At 53.8% G+C, this 16,735-nt stretch overlaps 1 protein-coding gene across 2 annotated transcripts in view; it reads left to right on the top strand.

Moving 5' to 3' along the window:
- SEPTIN9 (septin 9) overlaps positions 1–16,735 on the top strand; it is a 131,012-nt gene that overhangs the window by 34,201 nt on the left and 80,076 nt on the right. Inside the window, exon 1 of one of the 2 annotated variants that reach the window (XM_069032974.1) lies at positions 811–924. The exons of the other annotated variant lie outside the window; for it this stretch is intronic. Within the exon in view, the coding sequence (XP_068889075.1) occupies positions 903–924 (22 nt within the window). The 5' untranslated portion in view covers positions 811–902. Of the gene's footprint in view, positions 1–810; positions 925–16,735 lie in introns of those variants that run through there. 2 annotated transcript variants of the gene reach the window in all.

Genomic DNA, 16,735 nt, shown 5'->3' with positions numbered 1-16,735 from the left:
CTCCTGCCCGGGGCAAAGACTTTCTCCATCGCTTCTGGCAGGCTCCGATATCCTGCTGCTCTCTGCCGTGCCGTGGGGAGGAGGGAGAAGCGGGGGCTCGGTGCCAGGGCCGGCGAGGAAGCCCCCGAGGGGCTACCCAGGACCAGGGAATGCCGCGCTCAGGTCCCGCCTGGTAGCAGCAGCAGCAGCAGCCGCCCATGATGCTGTGCTTGGAATGAAGTCAGCCTTCATCAGCCGAATAGTTTATGCATGAATCGAAACTTCAGACCTGGCAGAAGAGGGGGGAGCGTGCAGGATCTGCGCGCTTTTAAAATGCTGGAGCCAAGGAAGGAGGAGGGGATAGAGGAAATAGCAGGAAAATAAGGCTGGGGAAGTGGGGAGAGATTTGAGAAGCTGGATGAGTTGTTCGCTCTGTTATTGTGAGGAGCCAAGTTCCTTAAGCATCTCCTGGTGGATATTAAGAGGGAGCTGTGGAGGCTGGAGCGTTCCCCTGGACACTCGCACGCTGTAGCTTTAAGACTGTTTTACAGAGGACTCGGGATTTCCAGTTTTCCTGCGCCTGGTGGAGTATTTCAGGGAGTTACAGGATTTTTCGGGTCATGTACCCCCTTCTCCTTTCTTCTTCCTCCTTTCTCTTTCTCTCTTGCTCTTCTTTCTCATTTCAAAGAGACAAAGCTACTTCAGTTTGGAGCACAAACATATGATCAGCACATGGAAATGTGGTAATTTGGATGCATTCATGATTGCAACAGATTGAAGAAATTAGACCAGACAAAGAGCTTTTTTTGGAAGAGGAGGAGGAGGAGGCAAGGCAAGGAGGGAGGGAGAGTGGGGGAAAGAAGGGGACGCCACCGAAAAAAGGGACGGCCGTGACACGCGGATGCTAAATATATCCCGTAGTAATGGAGAGGGACCGGATTTCAGGTAGGCTATTGATCTTTTAATAGGTTGTATTCTGCCCCTGCCCTCCTACCTTTCCAGCAGCTTCTGTACTTTGAGAAGAGGAATAGCCCCGCTCCGGGTGGATTTCAGCCGATTCCTTTATTTATTTCCTTTTTTTTTTTTTTTTTTTTTTTTTTTTTTTTTTTTGCTTCCCTTCTGCATTTTTTTTTCTTTTTTTTTTTTTTTTTTCCATCCTCCTGAGCCCTCGAGACAGACGGTGATTCCAGCAGAAGGCGGGGGGGGAAGGGGGGAAGCAGGGGGGAAAAAGAAACTGCTTTCTAGGTCTGTATTTCATTTGAGTCCCTCTCTCCCCCCCCTCCGCTCCCATGTGCCGCACGGCGCGGGGGGATGAATGCTGAGCCTGTTAGCTCAGAGCTGCGAGCCGGGGAGAGGGAGGAAAACAGCCGAGCTCTTGGCATGGAGACGCGGTTCTGCTCTGAAGGTTGGCTCCTGGGTGTGCGTGTGCCTGTGTGTTGTGCTGTGGTGCAGCTTCTCCTGCTTGCCAAAGTATCTTCCCTGCGTTTTTGCCCTCCCATCCTGCCTGGCTGGGCAGGAGCTGCCTGCGTGTTCCATGGCTGGTCCTTGCTTTATGCTGGAGCAGCGCCGTGGGCTTCACCTTGCTGCCCGTGCGTGGGGGGGGGGGGGGGGGGGTTAGGCAGAGGAATGAATAACTCCATTTAATTCCCCAGTTTCCCCGCAATTCCCGCCCAGTGGTGCATGTCTGAGTGGTTCCAAGAACTGCTCCCAGGTCCCTGGAGCTGCTGGGGAGTGGTGTTGCCGTGAGCTGCTCGGGGGTGGCTGCTTGCTTCTGGCGGCAGGGACAGGGGACGGGCTGCGTGGTGTCACCCAGGGGCTCTCCCTCTGTGTGCGTGAGCAGGGTGAGCAGGATGAGACAGGGACACCGAGGGAGGGGCTGTCTGTGCCCAAACTGGGTCTCCCTCCTCCCACCCACCCCATGGCACAGCTCAGCTCACCCTCCTCGGGCACCAGGCCCTTGTCCTGGGCGTTCCCAGCCGGCCGCTGGGCATCGGCGCTGGGAGGGAAACCACAGGGACGAGAGGAAGCGCTCAAGCCAGGGTGGAGCGAAGCTGTGGCCAGGGAAGGCTGCTCCCATGGCTGGCCTGTTCCAGACCCACCGTGCCCCATCCAGGGATGTGCTGAGAGCACCCGGTGCCCCTGGATAAGGATTTACCTGCAGGAGCATCCTCCACTCCCCACCGCCTCTTCAGAGTGTGGGTGGCACCTTCTCATCCCTCTGTCCATCTCTCTTGCTTGTGCTTTCTCCTCTGGTCTGAGCCACTTCAAAGCATTCCTGAGAGCTGCTTGTAACTCAGAGCCTGGTGGGCGTTTCAGCAGCCCGGGGCTTTGGGCTGGAGAGCCTGTGCCGCTGGGCAGGGACATGTGGGAGAGAAGGGGGTGACAAGGGGGGGTTTGGTCCCATCCTCAGTGCGGTGCTGGGTCCTCCTCACAGAGGTGCTGGGCAGCTCTGCGAAGGGTCACTGGGGAGAAAGGTGACTCCCTAGTGATGTGATCCAGGGCTTTTTGTTCTAAATGAGCCCAAAAGGTGGGGTTCTCTCAGCCCTCAGGCCGAACGTGGTGCAAGGAGCACAGAGCCCTGGTGCCCGGGCTGGCTGTCACCGCTCCCAGGGAGTGCAGAACCCAGGGACCCCGCGGGCAGGAAGGCCCCAGAGGAGTGAATGCCATTGTGTGAAGATGCAGGAGCTCTTGCTAATGCCCCGGAGCAGGAGCAGCATTTGCAAAACGATGTCCAAGTGCCTACATGTTCTACTGACCTGGAACTGGCTTTCCATGGGTGGCTCAGATGTGGCTGAGCTGTGGGCAGGGATGCAGGGAGGTGACCTGGGCCAGGTGTACAAAGAGTGGTGTGTGCCTTCCCAAGGAGGTTGCCAGGATGATGAACACAGCCGCTCTGCCCTCGCTCAAACGCCGTGTGGGACCTTGGGAACGTGCAGACCCTCTTAGCGGCATTTATGATACGTGACTCTGGCATGAAATGTGGGGTGGGGAAATAGATGCCCTGAAAGTCTGGCCTCTGATCTGCTCCACGGGTCCCTGCTTGAAAGGGTCAGCACGGGCACGGAAAGCTGCTCAGCTGGGGCAGTGGAGAGAATGATAAACCATGTGTGGGAAAACTGTTCTTGAAGAGATTCTGGGCACAGAAGTGACAAATAATGGCTGGAATCTACATTTTTAGGAGTCTTTTCCAACCTAAGTGATTCTGTGATTCTAATATTACCAGGCTGTGCTGTTGACTCCCAGATCCGTGGCCCAGCATGGATGCACAGGGGGAGCTGCTCCCCTGCTCCTGTCCATGTGCTCCGAGGGTGCCCCAGGGCCGAGGGCTCTGGCACTGCTGCACTGGTGGAGGAGAGGAGCGGGGAGCAGAGCTCAGCCACAGCCAGCAGGACGGCTGGGCCCTGGCTTTGGTGACTAACCGAGAGATGACTCGGATGAAAGCAGATCCGTGCCACGCTGGGGGCCATGTCCCAGTCACTGCTCCGGCCCTAAACATGCTTTTAATTAGTCCTCGGCTGTGGGTGGGAAGAGCTGACTCCTGAGCTGAGTGTGGGGCTGCTGGATGGGAGGAGGGCACTCCAGGGCAGGTGGGAACTGGGCCCGGCCTCTTCTTTGAGGTCTCTTTCCCACAGCTGCTGGGCTGGGCATGTCCCCTGGGGTGTCCTCTGCCCAGGGAGAGCTCAGGCTTTCCTCCCAGAGCCGTGTCCCTGACCCAAGGTCCCATCCCAGGGCATGATAAACACCTCGTGCTTCAGGGGAAGGCATGGAAGGTGTGGGGTGAGGCTGTGGGTCTGTGCCTGGTTCGCTGCCAGCTGTGGGACAGCGAGGGGCTGCCAGCTCTGTGGCAAGGAGCCAGTCTCGGGTGGTGCCTATGGGGTGCTGGCAGAAGAAACACAATCTCACAGAACATGTTTGTGTCTTCTAATCCAGTTAACTCATTTCTCACACATTTCTGAAAGCTATGAAAGCATGAGGAGCATTAGCTCTAAATGGATTTGTTTGCAGGCAAGCCTCTCCTCTGGTTTTGGGGCTGGGAGCTGTGCTCTGGGCTGTGTCCCTGACGTCTGCCCCTTCTCCCTCAGTGCAGGTTGCGCTGGTGGCAGTGGCCTGGAGATGGCTCTCCTGTCTTTCCCTAGCGCCTGGTCCATTTGACTAGCTCGGATCTCTCTACAAAGCCTTAATTGTTGATGCCGCGGGGCCTCTTGCCTCTTCTTAAAAGAAAAGGAAGGGTCTGCATCTCCCTGAGCAGAGAGGATTTGGTTGCTGGGGTGGTGGGGTGAAAGGAGGTCTGATCTCCCACTGAAATTATCCATGCCACCTTTGAAATTACACTGGGAAAACTCATTTTAAGAGTTAACAGATGATGATGGTGATGAATATGTGATTATAACACCTGGCTGCAGTGAGTAGAGCCAGGCATGGGGGCTGTAGGTGCATAGCAAGAAGATAAAGGGTTCATTAACCCATTGGTGATCGCTCTGAACCTTTCAGTTGCATCCACTGTGGGTATGTTTATGTGTAATATTCTTAGTTCGACATGGTTTTATCCATCATTTGAAGTGTGTGGTTTGCAGGGGCTGTGCAGATATGACAGAGCATCTCCACTGCCCTCAGAGCCACCTTGTGAAGCATCACATGCCTGGACTGACAAAGAGGAAAGGAAAGCGCTGTTTGTGGTTGCTGGAGGTGTGAGGGGGTGTACTTGTTTCTCCATTTTTTTTAATAGAAGTTAACCTCCTAAAGGTGTGTATCAGGGCAGAGGGGCTGAGGGTGCTTCTGATGGCTTCAGCTATCTTTCCTGTCTCAGGTTCCTTGGTTATTCCTAGGAAATGGCAGATGAAAGATGTGGACATGTCTCTTTTTAGTGGTCTTCTCACAGAAATACACCTTATTTGCCAGACATTTTCCTTGTTCCTCTGGCTTTCACACCACACGTGGGACACCAGACTGTGCCTGCATGGTTCCACCCCCTGTCAGAGCCCACTGCATTCACCCAGCCCTGGCACTCAGGGACACCTTCCCGTCTGTCCTTAGCCCTCTGTCTGCTGTCAGTGTCCCACTGCCCGTGTCCCTGCCTGGTGCTGACCCCTGTCTCTTGCTGCAGTGTGTGATGCCCTGTAAAAACCACCTGCACCTTTTTTCACCCGAGTTTCTCGTTGGGGCGTTTTTCACCCTACGTGTTCTGTAGCAGCCTGTGGCTGCAGGTTCTGGCTCAGTGAACAGAAGGTCTCTCAGGGAAGGGTCTGGGTTTTTTGGGGCTCTGGAGCTGCCTCTGCAGGTGCTGTGTCCGCAGAGAGCCCCGTGCTGCTCCCAGCCCCTTTGGCTGCCGGCTCCCGCCTGGCCAGCGGACGCATTCCCGCAGCTGTCTGAGGCATGTCAAGGTATGAAGCATTATCCATTTCCTGATGTCTGCTCTTAAATCTGCTGGAAATTCTGCTCATCTCCATTAAATATGGTCCCGCTGTGGGCCACATCTCATCTCTGGCCTGACAGCACAGGTAACGCTCCTCTGAGCCGCTCTGCTGAACTCAGCCAACCCCGGGGCCGGAGCTCCTCTGTGGATTTTTACTTTGCTGGATGACTCGGAGCCTCCCAGAAAAGCCATTCCCATGCTGCTGGGGTGAGGGAGGACATTTCTCATGCGAGTCAGGGCTCTTCCAAGGTCCAGCATACCATAATGCTGAGTAGAAGCGAGTACGTAGTTAGGGAAGTATGTCTGGGTCAACACATGTCTTGTGTTGCCTTAATGATCTCAGAAGCACAATATCTGTGTCCTGTTGGCTTTTCCATGCAGGATTTGCAGCTGTAACTCGTGGACAGAGGGATTTGTTAGAGAGCAGTGCGTACCTCGTGCTGTGAGTGCTGTGCTGGGCTCAGGGCTCCGTGGCATCAACGTGGGCCCCATGCTAGGAGCAGTCTTGTACCTGAGGAAATGTAGGGGAAATTCCTTGGTCTGCCTCTGATGTTCTGTAAGTCCTCAGGAAAAGGTGTTTGTGCTGCCATTGCCCTTTGATTTTGGGTGAGGATCTGGTGTTTGGGTCCCTGTGCTGAAGCTCCCTGTTAAGGAAGGGGTTGAAGAATTGCAGGTGGGAGCTCGGAGCTGTTCTGACCCTGCAGTGAGGGGAGTCTCTAAAACAGGGTTGTGAGTGGGATCTGGAGCTGTTCCATGTGGGGCTGTGGGTGCTTGGTAGCTGCTCTGAACAGCTGATGGATCCTTCATGCATGTGCTTAACCAATATCCATGGCTCTTGACCCCTTTAAAAGAAGTTTCTTGGGCTCTATCCACTGCTTCTTCCCAGCAGTGTCTGTTTGCAAGGGAATCTTCTCCCTTCTTAAGGGAGAAAAACTTAAACCAACACTGAAAACTTAATTTCCCTGTGGCTGAGCAGGACATGGCCCCCCTTTTCCTCCAGCCCTTCAAGCTGCTGTGGTTAAATTGATTTATCCTGTACCCAGGTGCTGCTTCCCTGCCACAGGAGCACTGTGAGCCCGTGCTGCAGGGTGGAGCTGCTGTTGGAGTGCAGGTGAAGTGAAATAGCCCTTCAGTGTAAGGTTGAACAGAGTTTTGGGTTGCTGATGCCAAGAGTGTTGTTAGAGACTTATAAACAGCTCTGGATTGTGGCTTGGGGGGAGAATGGGCAGGGGTTTACAGGTGAATAAAATGCATTAGTTTTACAAGCAAATAACCACACAATAAATCTGAGAGTGTATTTTTTCATGGAATGACAGCCCAGGTTGGAAAGGACGCCAAAAGATCACCTGGCCCAGCCTTTTGTGGGAAAGGGAGCCTAAATGAGATTATCTAGCACAGTGTTCAATTACATCCTGGAAACCTCTAGCAATGGGGGCTCTACCATGTCCCTGGGGAGCTTGTTCCAGTGACTGATTGTTCTCTCTGTAAAAAATGTCTTTCTCATATCAAAATGAAGATTTTTTTTTCCCCCATGTGAAGTCAGTGCTATATAAACAGGTCTGCATTAATTTTGTGGTCACATCATTACCAGGAGTTGTTCTTCATACAAATCCTGGTTTCCAGTGAAGCCAATTTGGCAGGGGATGAGTGTGATTGCTCAGATGCAGGGTTTGAGGGGGAGCCTGCCATTAGCTCTGCAGCATCTCCAGGTTGCAGCTTTGACTCTGATGTAACACGAGGCTGTGGAAGTAATGGTGGGTTTGCATTTCACTGCTGCCTGCTTGGTCTGGAAAATAAAACCGTATTATCAAGACAATCCCAGTTTGGTCTCTGGCACAATGGAGCAGACAAATCCTCATAATTTGGTGCTTTTGTTGTCTGATTCTTTTCAGATTCCCATTGGGTCAAGGCACAGAAGTGTGGGGACCCTCTGGTGTGGCTGCTAATGAGGGAATTGGTCCATATATTCTGAAATTACTCTCCTTGACTCCTCCAAAGCTGGGTTTTCCCTCCACAGTTTCCCAGCCTGGGCCAGCATCTGTCGATGCCAGCAGCATGCCCTTGCTGGCAGCCCACCCCTTGCCAGCTGGCACTGCCTGCCTGCATGCAGCCCTTTCTCCTCTCCTTCCCAAGGCTGCAGGATGTGGGTTCTTTATTAGTTTCAGATGCTTTTTTCTTTCCAGGGTTTTCTGCTTCCATGTCTTAGTCATGGTGGTGGAGGGGCCTTGGTGTCACAGGCCTTGCTGGTAAGGGGAGAGGCTGCCATGGGAGGTTTGAGGAGCAGGGCTGTGTGCTTGGTGGGTGCTGGGCGTTCTCTGGGTGTTTTCTGGGTACCTGATCCCTGGCAGTGCCAGGGAGCACCAAACCCACCCAGCAAACACAGGATGGAGTGACCCACATTGGCTGAGCAGCTCCCACGAAGCCAGAGCCTCTGTCAGGGGCAACTGTGGGTTTGAATCCGTCTGGGTGGTGTAGGGGGACAGATGGAGAGTTAAAATCCTGAGCTGGCAGGGTTGCTTGTTTTGAGCAACATCTAGGGAGCTGAGAAGCAGCTCCTGGGGAGATCCTGGTGTGAAGCTGCAGGCTGGGGAGCTTGCATCAGGACTTCACCCCAGGGTTTGAGCCCAGGGGCAGTTTCTGATTTACCTGGGAGAAAAAGGAAGGAAAAAAGACTGCTGGGAACAGCTGTGTTGGGCAGACACACTTTGGTGTGGGCAGGGCTGGTTTTGGTGCCTGGGTCTGGGATTTTGTCCCTGTGCTGCTGACTTTGGGTGAGCTACAACAAGTCACAGACTCCCTGTGTTTCGGTGCCTCTGAGGTGCTGGCTTGGACTTTAGGTTTGAGCAGGCCCCTGTTTGAGGTCAGGGGAGCAGCAGGGTCCTGTGTGAGGGTTTGTATCCCTGTACCTTCCTCAGGAGCTCCTGGTGCTGCCTGGCCCATGAGCTGTTGGAGCTGCTGGTCCCTGGCTCTCCCCAGGCTGTAAGCAAAGAACTTTCCTGATCTTCTCGTCTACGTGGTGCTGGAAGTACAGAGCATTGTGGTGCTGGTACCCACGGCCTGACCTGGGGGGAATCAAGGCTTGGGAGGCTCATGCCAGCCCATGGCAGTGCTGTGCTGCCCACGGGTGTTTTGTGTGGCTCTCTGTCACTGCTGCTGCTGTGACAGCGCTGCAGGGACCCCAGCTCTGGTCAGAGGGTTTGGGTGATGGTTGCTGTGAGTGCAGCTGGAGGCAGGGTCCTGACGACTTTTACAGAAATGTTGTGATGTCTCTTCACAAGGTGGCTTGTAAAGAGTCGATTGCCCGGGGCTGCACAGGGCATCAGCCTTGGATCTCCCATTTTCCAGTCCAGAGGTCTGTTTCCTTGACTACACCATGGAGAGGTGCAAAGAGGCTTTTTTAGCTGCCTCACCTGACCTTTGCAAACCTCTGAAGAACATCCAGAAACCCCTCGTTGCTTTTTTAGCCCATATGTGTGTGGATCCCTGCGTAAGAAACACCTCGGCTGGCTTCCCTGCCCACCTGGATGTCTCTAGGAAACCTGTCCCATCTCAGGTGACTGCGGTCCCTTGGCTGACCCTCTGAGGTCACCCTGCTCTTCAGCAGCTGGATCCCACAATCCCGGCCCCTGGTTTCCAGCGGGTGAAGGGCAGATGTGTCAGCATCCCCGGAGGCTTTGGCCGTCATCTCTTTGGCTCGCGAGTCTCACTCCCGCTGACTCATCCCCAGCCCCAGGGATGTGCCACGGGCCAGGCGAGGGTGACAGCTCGTGGGACACGGGTCCCGGGCCGGGACAGGGATGCACGGCCGCGGGAAGAGGCGATGTGGCCCTCTGGGGGCTGTGGATGGCCTTCGTTCCCCTCGGGGCTGGCAGGGTGAGGTGGGCACTGCCACGTTCCCTGCCCAGCCCCCGGCAGCTGTGAGAGGTGCCCACAATCCCTACTCCAGCCTCCTTCCAGCCTCTCCCTGCCCACACCTGCGTCACTCCTCACCTGCCCCAGGGATGTCCCTTCACCCTTTCTAGGTGTCCGCTTGAATTTCACCTCTGAACGGTTGTGTCAGGCTGTAAAAAGCAAAGGACTACTGAGGTTTAGAGCCGAGGACAGTAAATTCTGATTTATGTGCTTGTAGGGAGGGGTTTTATTCAGTAAAATGGACAGTGTATCACTACAGTGCTAAAAACACTGGGGTGCCCCTCTCCTAAAAGTGTCAGGGTTCCCCTCTCCTGAACAGATTTGCTTTTTGGCACAGCTTTTATTTACTAGTGAGTCAGGATTTAAGCAGCAGCAGGAGGGAATGATCTCGTGGCACTTTAAAGCGGGGTTGTTGGAGTCCTCTTCCTGCTCTTCCACTAAATCGCTCCGTGTCCTTGCGTAAATCATTTAACACGTGTGCTCTCACTTCCTAGATGGAAAATGAGGTGGGTACTTTCCGCTTTTCCTTGGCACCTCAGGACCTGCTGCTAGGCAGCTGCGAGGGATATTGTCATGATAAAGCCAGGGATTTGACCCCTGGATGTGTCAGCACCCCCACGCCAGGCTGGGGCGAGGCTCCCTCTGGGGTGTGGGCAGTGGCTGGGGCTAATTGGAGATGTGGGGCTGGGGTGTGGGTGGACATGAGTTGTTCCCACTGGATCTGTCTGTGCTGGGGGCTGTGGGCCAAAGAGCAAGAGCATGGGGTTTATTCTCTGCTGGCAATGTCCATTCCTCAGGCATTGAAGGTGTGGCTGGCACAGGCAGAACTTCCTCCGGAGGGATGCTGGCGCTTCCAGGGCCACGTTCACAGCCTCGGCACCACTGAACACCAGCTGATGTGTCCCTTCTCTGCCCCTCTCCTCAGCAAGAGCTGTCTGATCTCCTCTGTTTCCTGGGGAGATGGAAAAGAGCACAAATCTGGTCATCCTTTCCCTGCTGTTTTCTGCTGAAGCCTTTAAACTTTGCCCTCTCTCCCCCTGGAAATGAGGATGATCCTGTATGGGCCCACCATTTCCCCCAGTTCTCCCTCCCCAGCCCTGAAACATTGAGCACTTTTGCTTAATTGTTTTCCTTCTCCCTGTGCCTTTTCTTGGCTCCGTAGAGTGACAGGGCTGGAGCTGCCACTCCAGGAACGCTCACCAGGGGGGTTCGTGTTTAATTGTTCACAGATTTATCAAGATAGAGGCAAAAGCAGGCAACCTTGAGAGCAGATAAGCTGTTGGGCCATGAAGAGGGCTTCAGCACCTAAAATATTTCCCAGTTCTCCCTTCTCTTGCATTCTTTGATCCATTCAAGTGGAGAACTGGTCAAACCTGACTTCAGCTGCCTAAAAAGCCCTGGTTGGTCTCTGTATTGACAGCTGCTCCTCAGGGAAGGGAGCCTGATTGGAAACCACCGAGGTTGGCGAGCTGTTGGTTGTTTTGGGAGTGGGTTTTTTTTTCCAGAGAATATGAGAAGTTCCCGGTGGGTGGAGAGGGAAAGTGAACTATGAAATTGTGAGTCTCGTGCTCTCTGCTGAAACACACCCTGGGGAAGGCATATCCTCCATAAACAGCGGTGTTGGCCACGGACCAGGAAACCCTTCCCTCCCCGCTCCCCTCGCAGCAGAGCCGAGTGCTGTGGGCGGTGTTTCCATCCAGAAGGGCTGTTCCTGGAGCCTTTTCTTGCACCTCTGCAGCCCTTGAGACACTCACTGGAGAGGCCTGTTGAAGTGCAGGTTGTGCTCCAGGGCTCTCTCCCCTTTGCTCATCAGTTTGTCCCAGTAACTGTTTGTTCCAGTAACTGGTGTTACTGGTGGTGCTGGGCTCTGTTCTCAGGCGTTGTGCTGGCTGTGCTGCGAGGCCATGGGGGATTTTGCTGAGTCTCACGTGGTGCCCTGAGCACTGCTGGAGGTGTGTGGTTTGGATCCTGCTCCTGGCCTTGCTCTGAAATGATACAGCAGAGGCTGTATGTGGCACTGGTCTTGTCTTGCTGTGGGTGCACCTGGGCACCAGGGCTGTGCAGCAGCTGGGGTGCTCAAACTGCTCTTCATCTCATGGTTGATCCCCAGATTGGGCAAGACCCACCTCTGGTGTCCTCTACTCACCTCTGTCGCAGCTCCACAGCTCCCTCTTCATCTCCAGACTGCTCAGAGAGTGGCCTTTGGTCTGCAGCTGGAGGGGAAATTTTACCTTGCCCTGCACAAGGGCGAGAAGGTGACAGGCAGTGGCACAGGGGACCAAGGGTGTGTGACAATGGGTGATGCAGAGCTGGCTTGGTCGTGGGGGCTGAAGGGCTATGAGCGAGCTGTGGGAATGATACAAGTGCTGCACACTTGCGGGAAGAAAAGGTGGAGTATTTTTGAGAAAAGGGCCTAAGAGGCAGCAGGAGGGGTATCAGGAGGGTTTGAGCAGCAAGGGTGGGGACTCAGCCTGAGCTCTCCCTCTCTTGGCTCTGTGCCTTCCTCCCCCTCCTCTCTGTGTGTGCAGCTTCCCAGCACAGGCCAGCAGGGACATGGGCCCTGCTCTGTCTCTGGTAAAGCTCAGGTTTGCCTGCTCGCCCAAGATTTGCTCCTCTGACAGACCCTGTGCGTGCCCCATCCCTGGAAGTGTCCAAGGCCAGCTTGGATGGGGCTTGGAGCAACCTGGGATAGTGGGAGGTGTCCCTGCCCATGGCAGAGGAGCTGAAACAAGATGAGCTTGAAGGTCCCTCCAACTCAAACCATTCTGTGATTCTGTGATAACAAGAAAATGTTGATTTTGCTGCTTGCTACTCACAAAGAGATGTGAATCCAAACAATGGGTCGACAGCACAGCCCCCATTTTTCTGCATTGAAGGAGTCACCCTGCAGCACTAATTATCCATTGAACTTGAGCATCTGCTCCTTTTCTTTGGCAGCTCCCTCTGGTACAAGGCTGCAGGTTGTTTTGGAGGCTGTCAGTGCCCTCTTTCTGGTGGGTGTGCCCCAGCAGCAGCGAATATTGCCTGACATAACTCATGGGGAATCCTGTTCTGTGTCGGACACGCTGTCCACAGGCACCTTGGCTGTGCTCAGGACGTTCTGCTCACAGGTTTCCCCATGAAGTAACAAGTTGTAGCTGTTGACACACAAGTGCATCTGAGGTGTCAGCTTTTCCCCTCAAACTCCATTGCTGCTGGCTTCAAATCCGGTGTGAACCCAAGGATAACTTGAGGGGGCAGAGGTTGCCTGAACTTTAGCAGAAGTTCATGTTGTGTTTTGAGTTGAAGTTCAGGTTGCTGCTTCTCCCTGCATCCCTTCAGGGGCTGATGCACAATCTTCTTGCAGCTGGGAAGGACCAGCAGAAGCAGGACTGTTCCCTAACTGCCTCTGGCCATCTGGGAGAAGCTGTTTCAGTTAATTGAACTGTCTCTCATGCTTCCTTCTCTGCTTAAATATTAATAGGAATTGCATTGAACTGTGGAGGTCAGCAGTGTCTGGGGATGTGTGGAGTGTGGTAATCTGTGTGAGGATGGTGAAGATGGGGGAAGAGGTGTGGAGGCATCACCTCCATCCGAAACCCAGGTACCTCTGCTGTTCCCACCTCTGCCTGTCCGAGGTCCTCAGCTCCCAGTGACTGCCACATGTTTCCCTGCAGCTCCTTTAGGTGCTGACTCCCAGGTTCCCGACTTGTTCTTCATTGCCTTTTGGATGCTTTTAGTACTTTTCTCATTGTTAGGAAAGTTAATTAACATCAGGAGCTGCCAATATTTGTAGAGCTGCTTTCCAAGGCTGACTGCTGCTGACAAATGAGATTGTCTTTTTTTTTTTAAAGCAGATATGTCAGATCCATCATCAAAATAACCCATCAAAACCATTCCCTTCATAGCCCTCTCACTGCTATTGCATGGACTTAAGCAATAAAGCCAGCCTGGTTTTCAGTCTTGTTACTGGCTTGGAAAAGAAACTGGCTTTAAAAAAAATGAAGAGAAACCAGCAACAACGAACAAACCTGGTGTTTTCCAGCAGAGATGCAGAACTGGCTCTGTGGGGAGCTCAGGAAGCGCTGGAAGTGTCCACTTGGATTTAATACTGCGCTCATCAGCTGCATCTGCTGTGAACAAGAACATCTTGCATTACAAGGACTTTGCTATTTTCCATTAAATAGGAAGCTGCCCTTTTATTATTGTGAGTTAAGGGCAGAGATTCTGGGCTGACGTGGCTGCCAGAGCTCCACCAGCTCCCGCGGCTGACCGCGTATTCCCGGGCAATCCTGCTGCGCTTGGCGTTTTCCGAGGGTTACATAAACATCCTTCTTTCATATGCAGGGCTGGGACAGGCAATCTGCAAACTGCTGACAGCCCCTTGCAAGAGGCTGAGCTGCCCCAGAAGCTTTGGCAGCTCCATGAGGTCAGGAAGGGATGGGAGCCACATCGGGAAGGGATGGGAGCCACGTTGGGCAGAGCAAGGCCATCGGGATCCCGCTGTGGGGTGTGCGAGGTGGCTTTGGGCCATGCCAGTGCCCGCTGCTGCTGAAGGTGTTGGGAGCTGACCCCCACACAGCAAAAGGCCAGCAGGATCACCCTCAGGACTTTGGATTTGCTTGTGTGGCTCCATCTGAGTCTCTCACCTCCCTGTGCCTTCCCGGTGCCCTCTTGCAGATGTGACTTTCCCATCAGTTCGGGATACTGCACTCCCGCTCCGCCACAATCAGGTTTTTCTCCCGAGGAAGGCGTAGGAGTGGAGGTTTGTCTCTGAACTGGCAGGCAAAGGAGGATGCCACACCTCTGGGAGCTTCTGAGGCTGGGTGGAGCGGGAAAGTGGAGCAGCAGGACGTGGGCTTCAAGGAGCTGCAGTTCCTGGGCTTGCCCTGAAGCCAGGGCACTCTGAGATTTCCAGGTCCCTTGGGGAAGGAGGGGAGCAATAAATCTGGATCATATGTGACAGGGCCTGGCCCTCTGGGTGATTTCTGATGCTCTGTGCTCTTCTGAAAACACATGCAGCAACAGGCTGTAATCCACAGGGGTTTCCTTGGCTCTCAAGCTGAGACAGCTCTCACTGTGAGTGGTCTTGGCTGCGAGGAGCTCCCAGCTCTGGCTATGAGGGTCAGAGGCAAAGCAAGCAAAGGCACAAAGCCTTTCAGTGCCAGGCTGGGAGATTTTGTTGTCCTCAGAACTGAGTTCTGGGTAGCTTGATGGCTGTTCCTGTGGGATCTTCCAGTGCTGCTCCAGGAGAGCTGCACTGCTCCCTCAGGAGAAGCACTGAAGGGAAACGCAGGCCAAGGACATCCTGTAAATGCTGAAGATCTGCTGGGGCTGGAAATTCATCCTTGTGTGACTGGTATGGGCTGGGGGACCCGTTGTGGTAGAGGAAAGATACAGGCATCGAGTCTGTCTTTGGATGTGGTTGAAAGGGAGTTATCATCATGTAGAAGATCAGGAGTGGTGATAAGATACAAAGAGGTCCTTGTCTTTGGGGTGGGAAACTTTTCTGGAAGCTCCAGACAGTGTGGAGCACCTAGAACTGTGTCTGGCTTGGGATGTTTCTCCCTGGAAGATGCCCAGTTCATCCCCAGCAACCATCCTTCTGTTGCATGACGTGAGCTCCAGTCAGCCCTTCCCAGGCAAAGCCAGAGGCTGTGCTGCAGTGTAGAAAGGCTGTGGCTGATTCCTTATAAGATGAGGGGTTTATTTTACTTTATTCCTTTGTCAGAGGCTGTGCCTATTTCCTTCTAAGGTGAGGGGTTTATTTTGCTTTATTCCTTTGACAGCCTTCCTTGAGTTTTGCCAGCTCTTCTCTCTATCAGCCTGCAAGACCTAGAAGGAAACCACTGTCTTCAAAATGCTTTTTTGATGCCTAATTCAGGAAAAGAAAGAGAATTGTTTGAGGGTGCCCCTCTGCCTCTGAGTAACAGGCATTGCTGGGGGTGTGTGAGGGACACTGCCTGGTTCCCAGGATGGGGACAGGATGTCTTCACATTCTCAGGTCTGCAAATACTCCACACATCTGGCATGAGAGAGCTGGGCTGGGCTGTTTGCCTTCTTTAGCAACTGGAAACCATCCAGCCTGCCAGTTCCTGCAAAGCTCATCCTGTGGTTTAGTGGATAATACTGATCCTTGTTCAACTCCCACGCTTTAGTGCCTTGTGAGAGGGTAGGGAAGGCTTTGCAGAGCTTGTGCTCTGCTGGGACCCCAGTTCATCGCTGTGGAAGGCAGCATGAATATTCATTATGCCTGGAGTGCTTGCTCCGTAGTTTTAATAAAATGTTTATGGTGACACAGGAATGACTCTGGGGTGGTGGCAGGTGTGAGGGATGCGGGGTGGCAGCCGGAGCTGAGGGGGAAGAGCTGTTTCTTTGAGCTCAAAGTGTCTTCACGAGTGCATTTCCAGGAGTTTGACTTGTGCTGCCCTTGTCTCCTGAGTGCCAGGATGAGAGTTTCGTGTCCGTGTCCCCTGCAGCTGGGAGATGACTGCAGGCAGTGCACGGCTGGCCGAGCTCAGGGACCGGGAGCTGCACAAACCTGCGTTTTCTCAAGCAATCAGCAAAGCTGCCGAGCGACACAAATCAGAGTGACAGACATGTCAAGGCAGATCTGCCAGGGATAGGCACGCAGGCTTCGTTCTGGGACTGCACCAACGTGACCAAAGGTGAATCCAAGTGTCCCAAGTCCTCAGCAGGCTGAGGATGCTCTGATCCTGTTGCTGGTGTGGCTCATGAGGCTGTTTCCTGTCCACAGAGCTGGGACAGCCCCTCTCTGAAGGAGGGTCTCTGTGAGCAAGAGGTGACATTGTGTTTTGGTGCAAGGCTGTCCCCCAGCCTCCCTGCCCTGCGAGAGGCTGTACAGGTGTCTGAGCAGTATTATCTAGCTGAAGACCAGCCTGTTTGTTACAGAGAGTTGGACTAGATGGCCTTTAGAGGTCCCTTCCAACCTCAACCATTCCATGATTCTATGACACGGCACAGAAATGGACCTTCTTATTAAGAGTTTATTTGAGATGAGCCCCATCAAAGCTGCTCACACAGGAGCTCTTCCCCACCCCTGACCTGAGGATGCTGAGCCTGCTGCACACCACAGGCCTCCATCTGTGTGCTAAACCCTGAGGAAGGTGCTCAGTGAGGACAGGGTGGGTGTTTCACCGCAGAGCAGGACAGCAGAGACCAGAGAAGAGGTTGTGAGCGAGCCCTGCAGCTCTGCCTGCGCTCCTGCCTCGCCCACATCCATGGATATGCAGAAGACAGATGACGTGAGCAGGTTCTGATGTGACTGTGGCTGGCAGCAGATGCAGATCATGGATTAAACATGTGCATGGCAAGAAAGGGGCTTTCTTGAGGCACACAGAGGGGCCTGCTGTTGCCGTGCAGCCCCGCTCCTCCCAGCCCCACGCTAACAGCATTATCAATGTGTTTATACGAAGCTTGGCTGCAAAATGC

The sequence above is a fragment of the Aphelocoma coerulescens genome, chromosome 18 (assembly GCF_041296385.1).
Source record: "Aphelocoma coerulescens isolate FSJ_1873_10779 chromosome 18, UR_Acoe_1.0, whole genome shotgun sequence".
In the NCBI taxonomy this organism is placed as follows: Eukaryota; Metazoa; Chordata; class Aves; order Passeriformes; family Corvidae; genus Aphelocoma; species Aphelocoma coerulescens.
The sequence above is the reverse complement of the archived record's forward strand: the minus strand, read 5'-3'. Positions and strand labels throughout refer to the sequence as shown.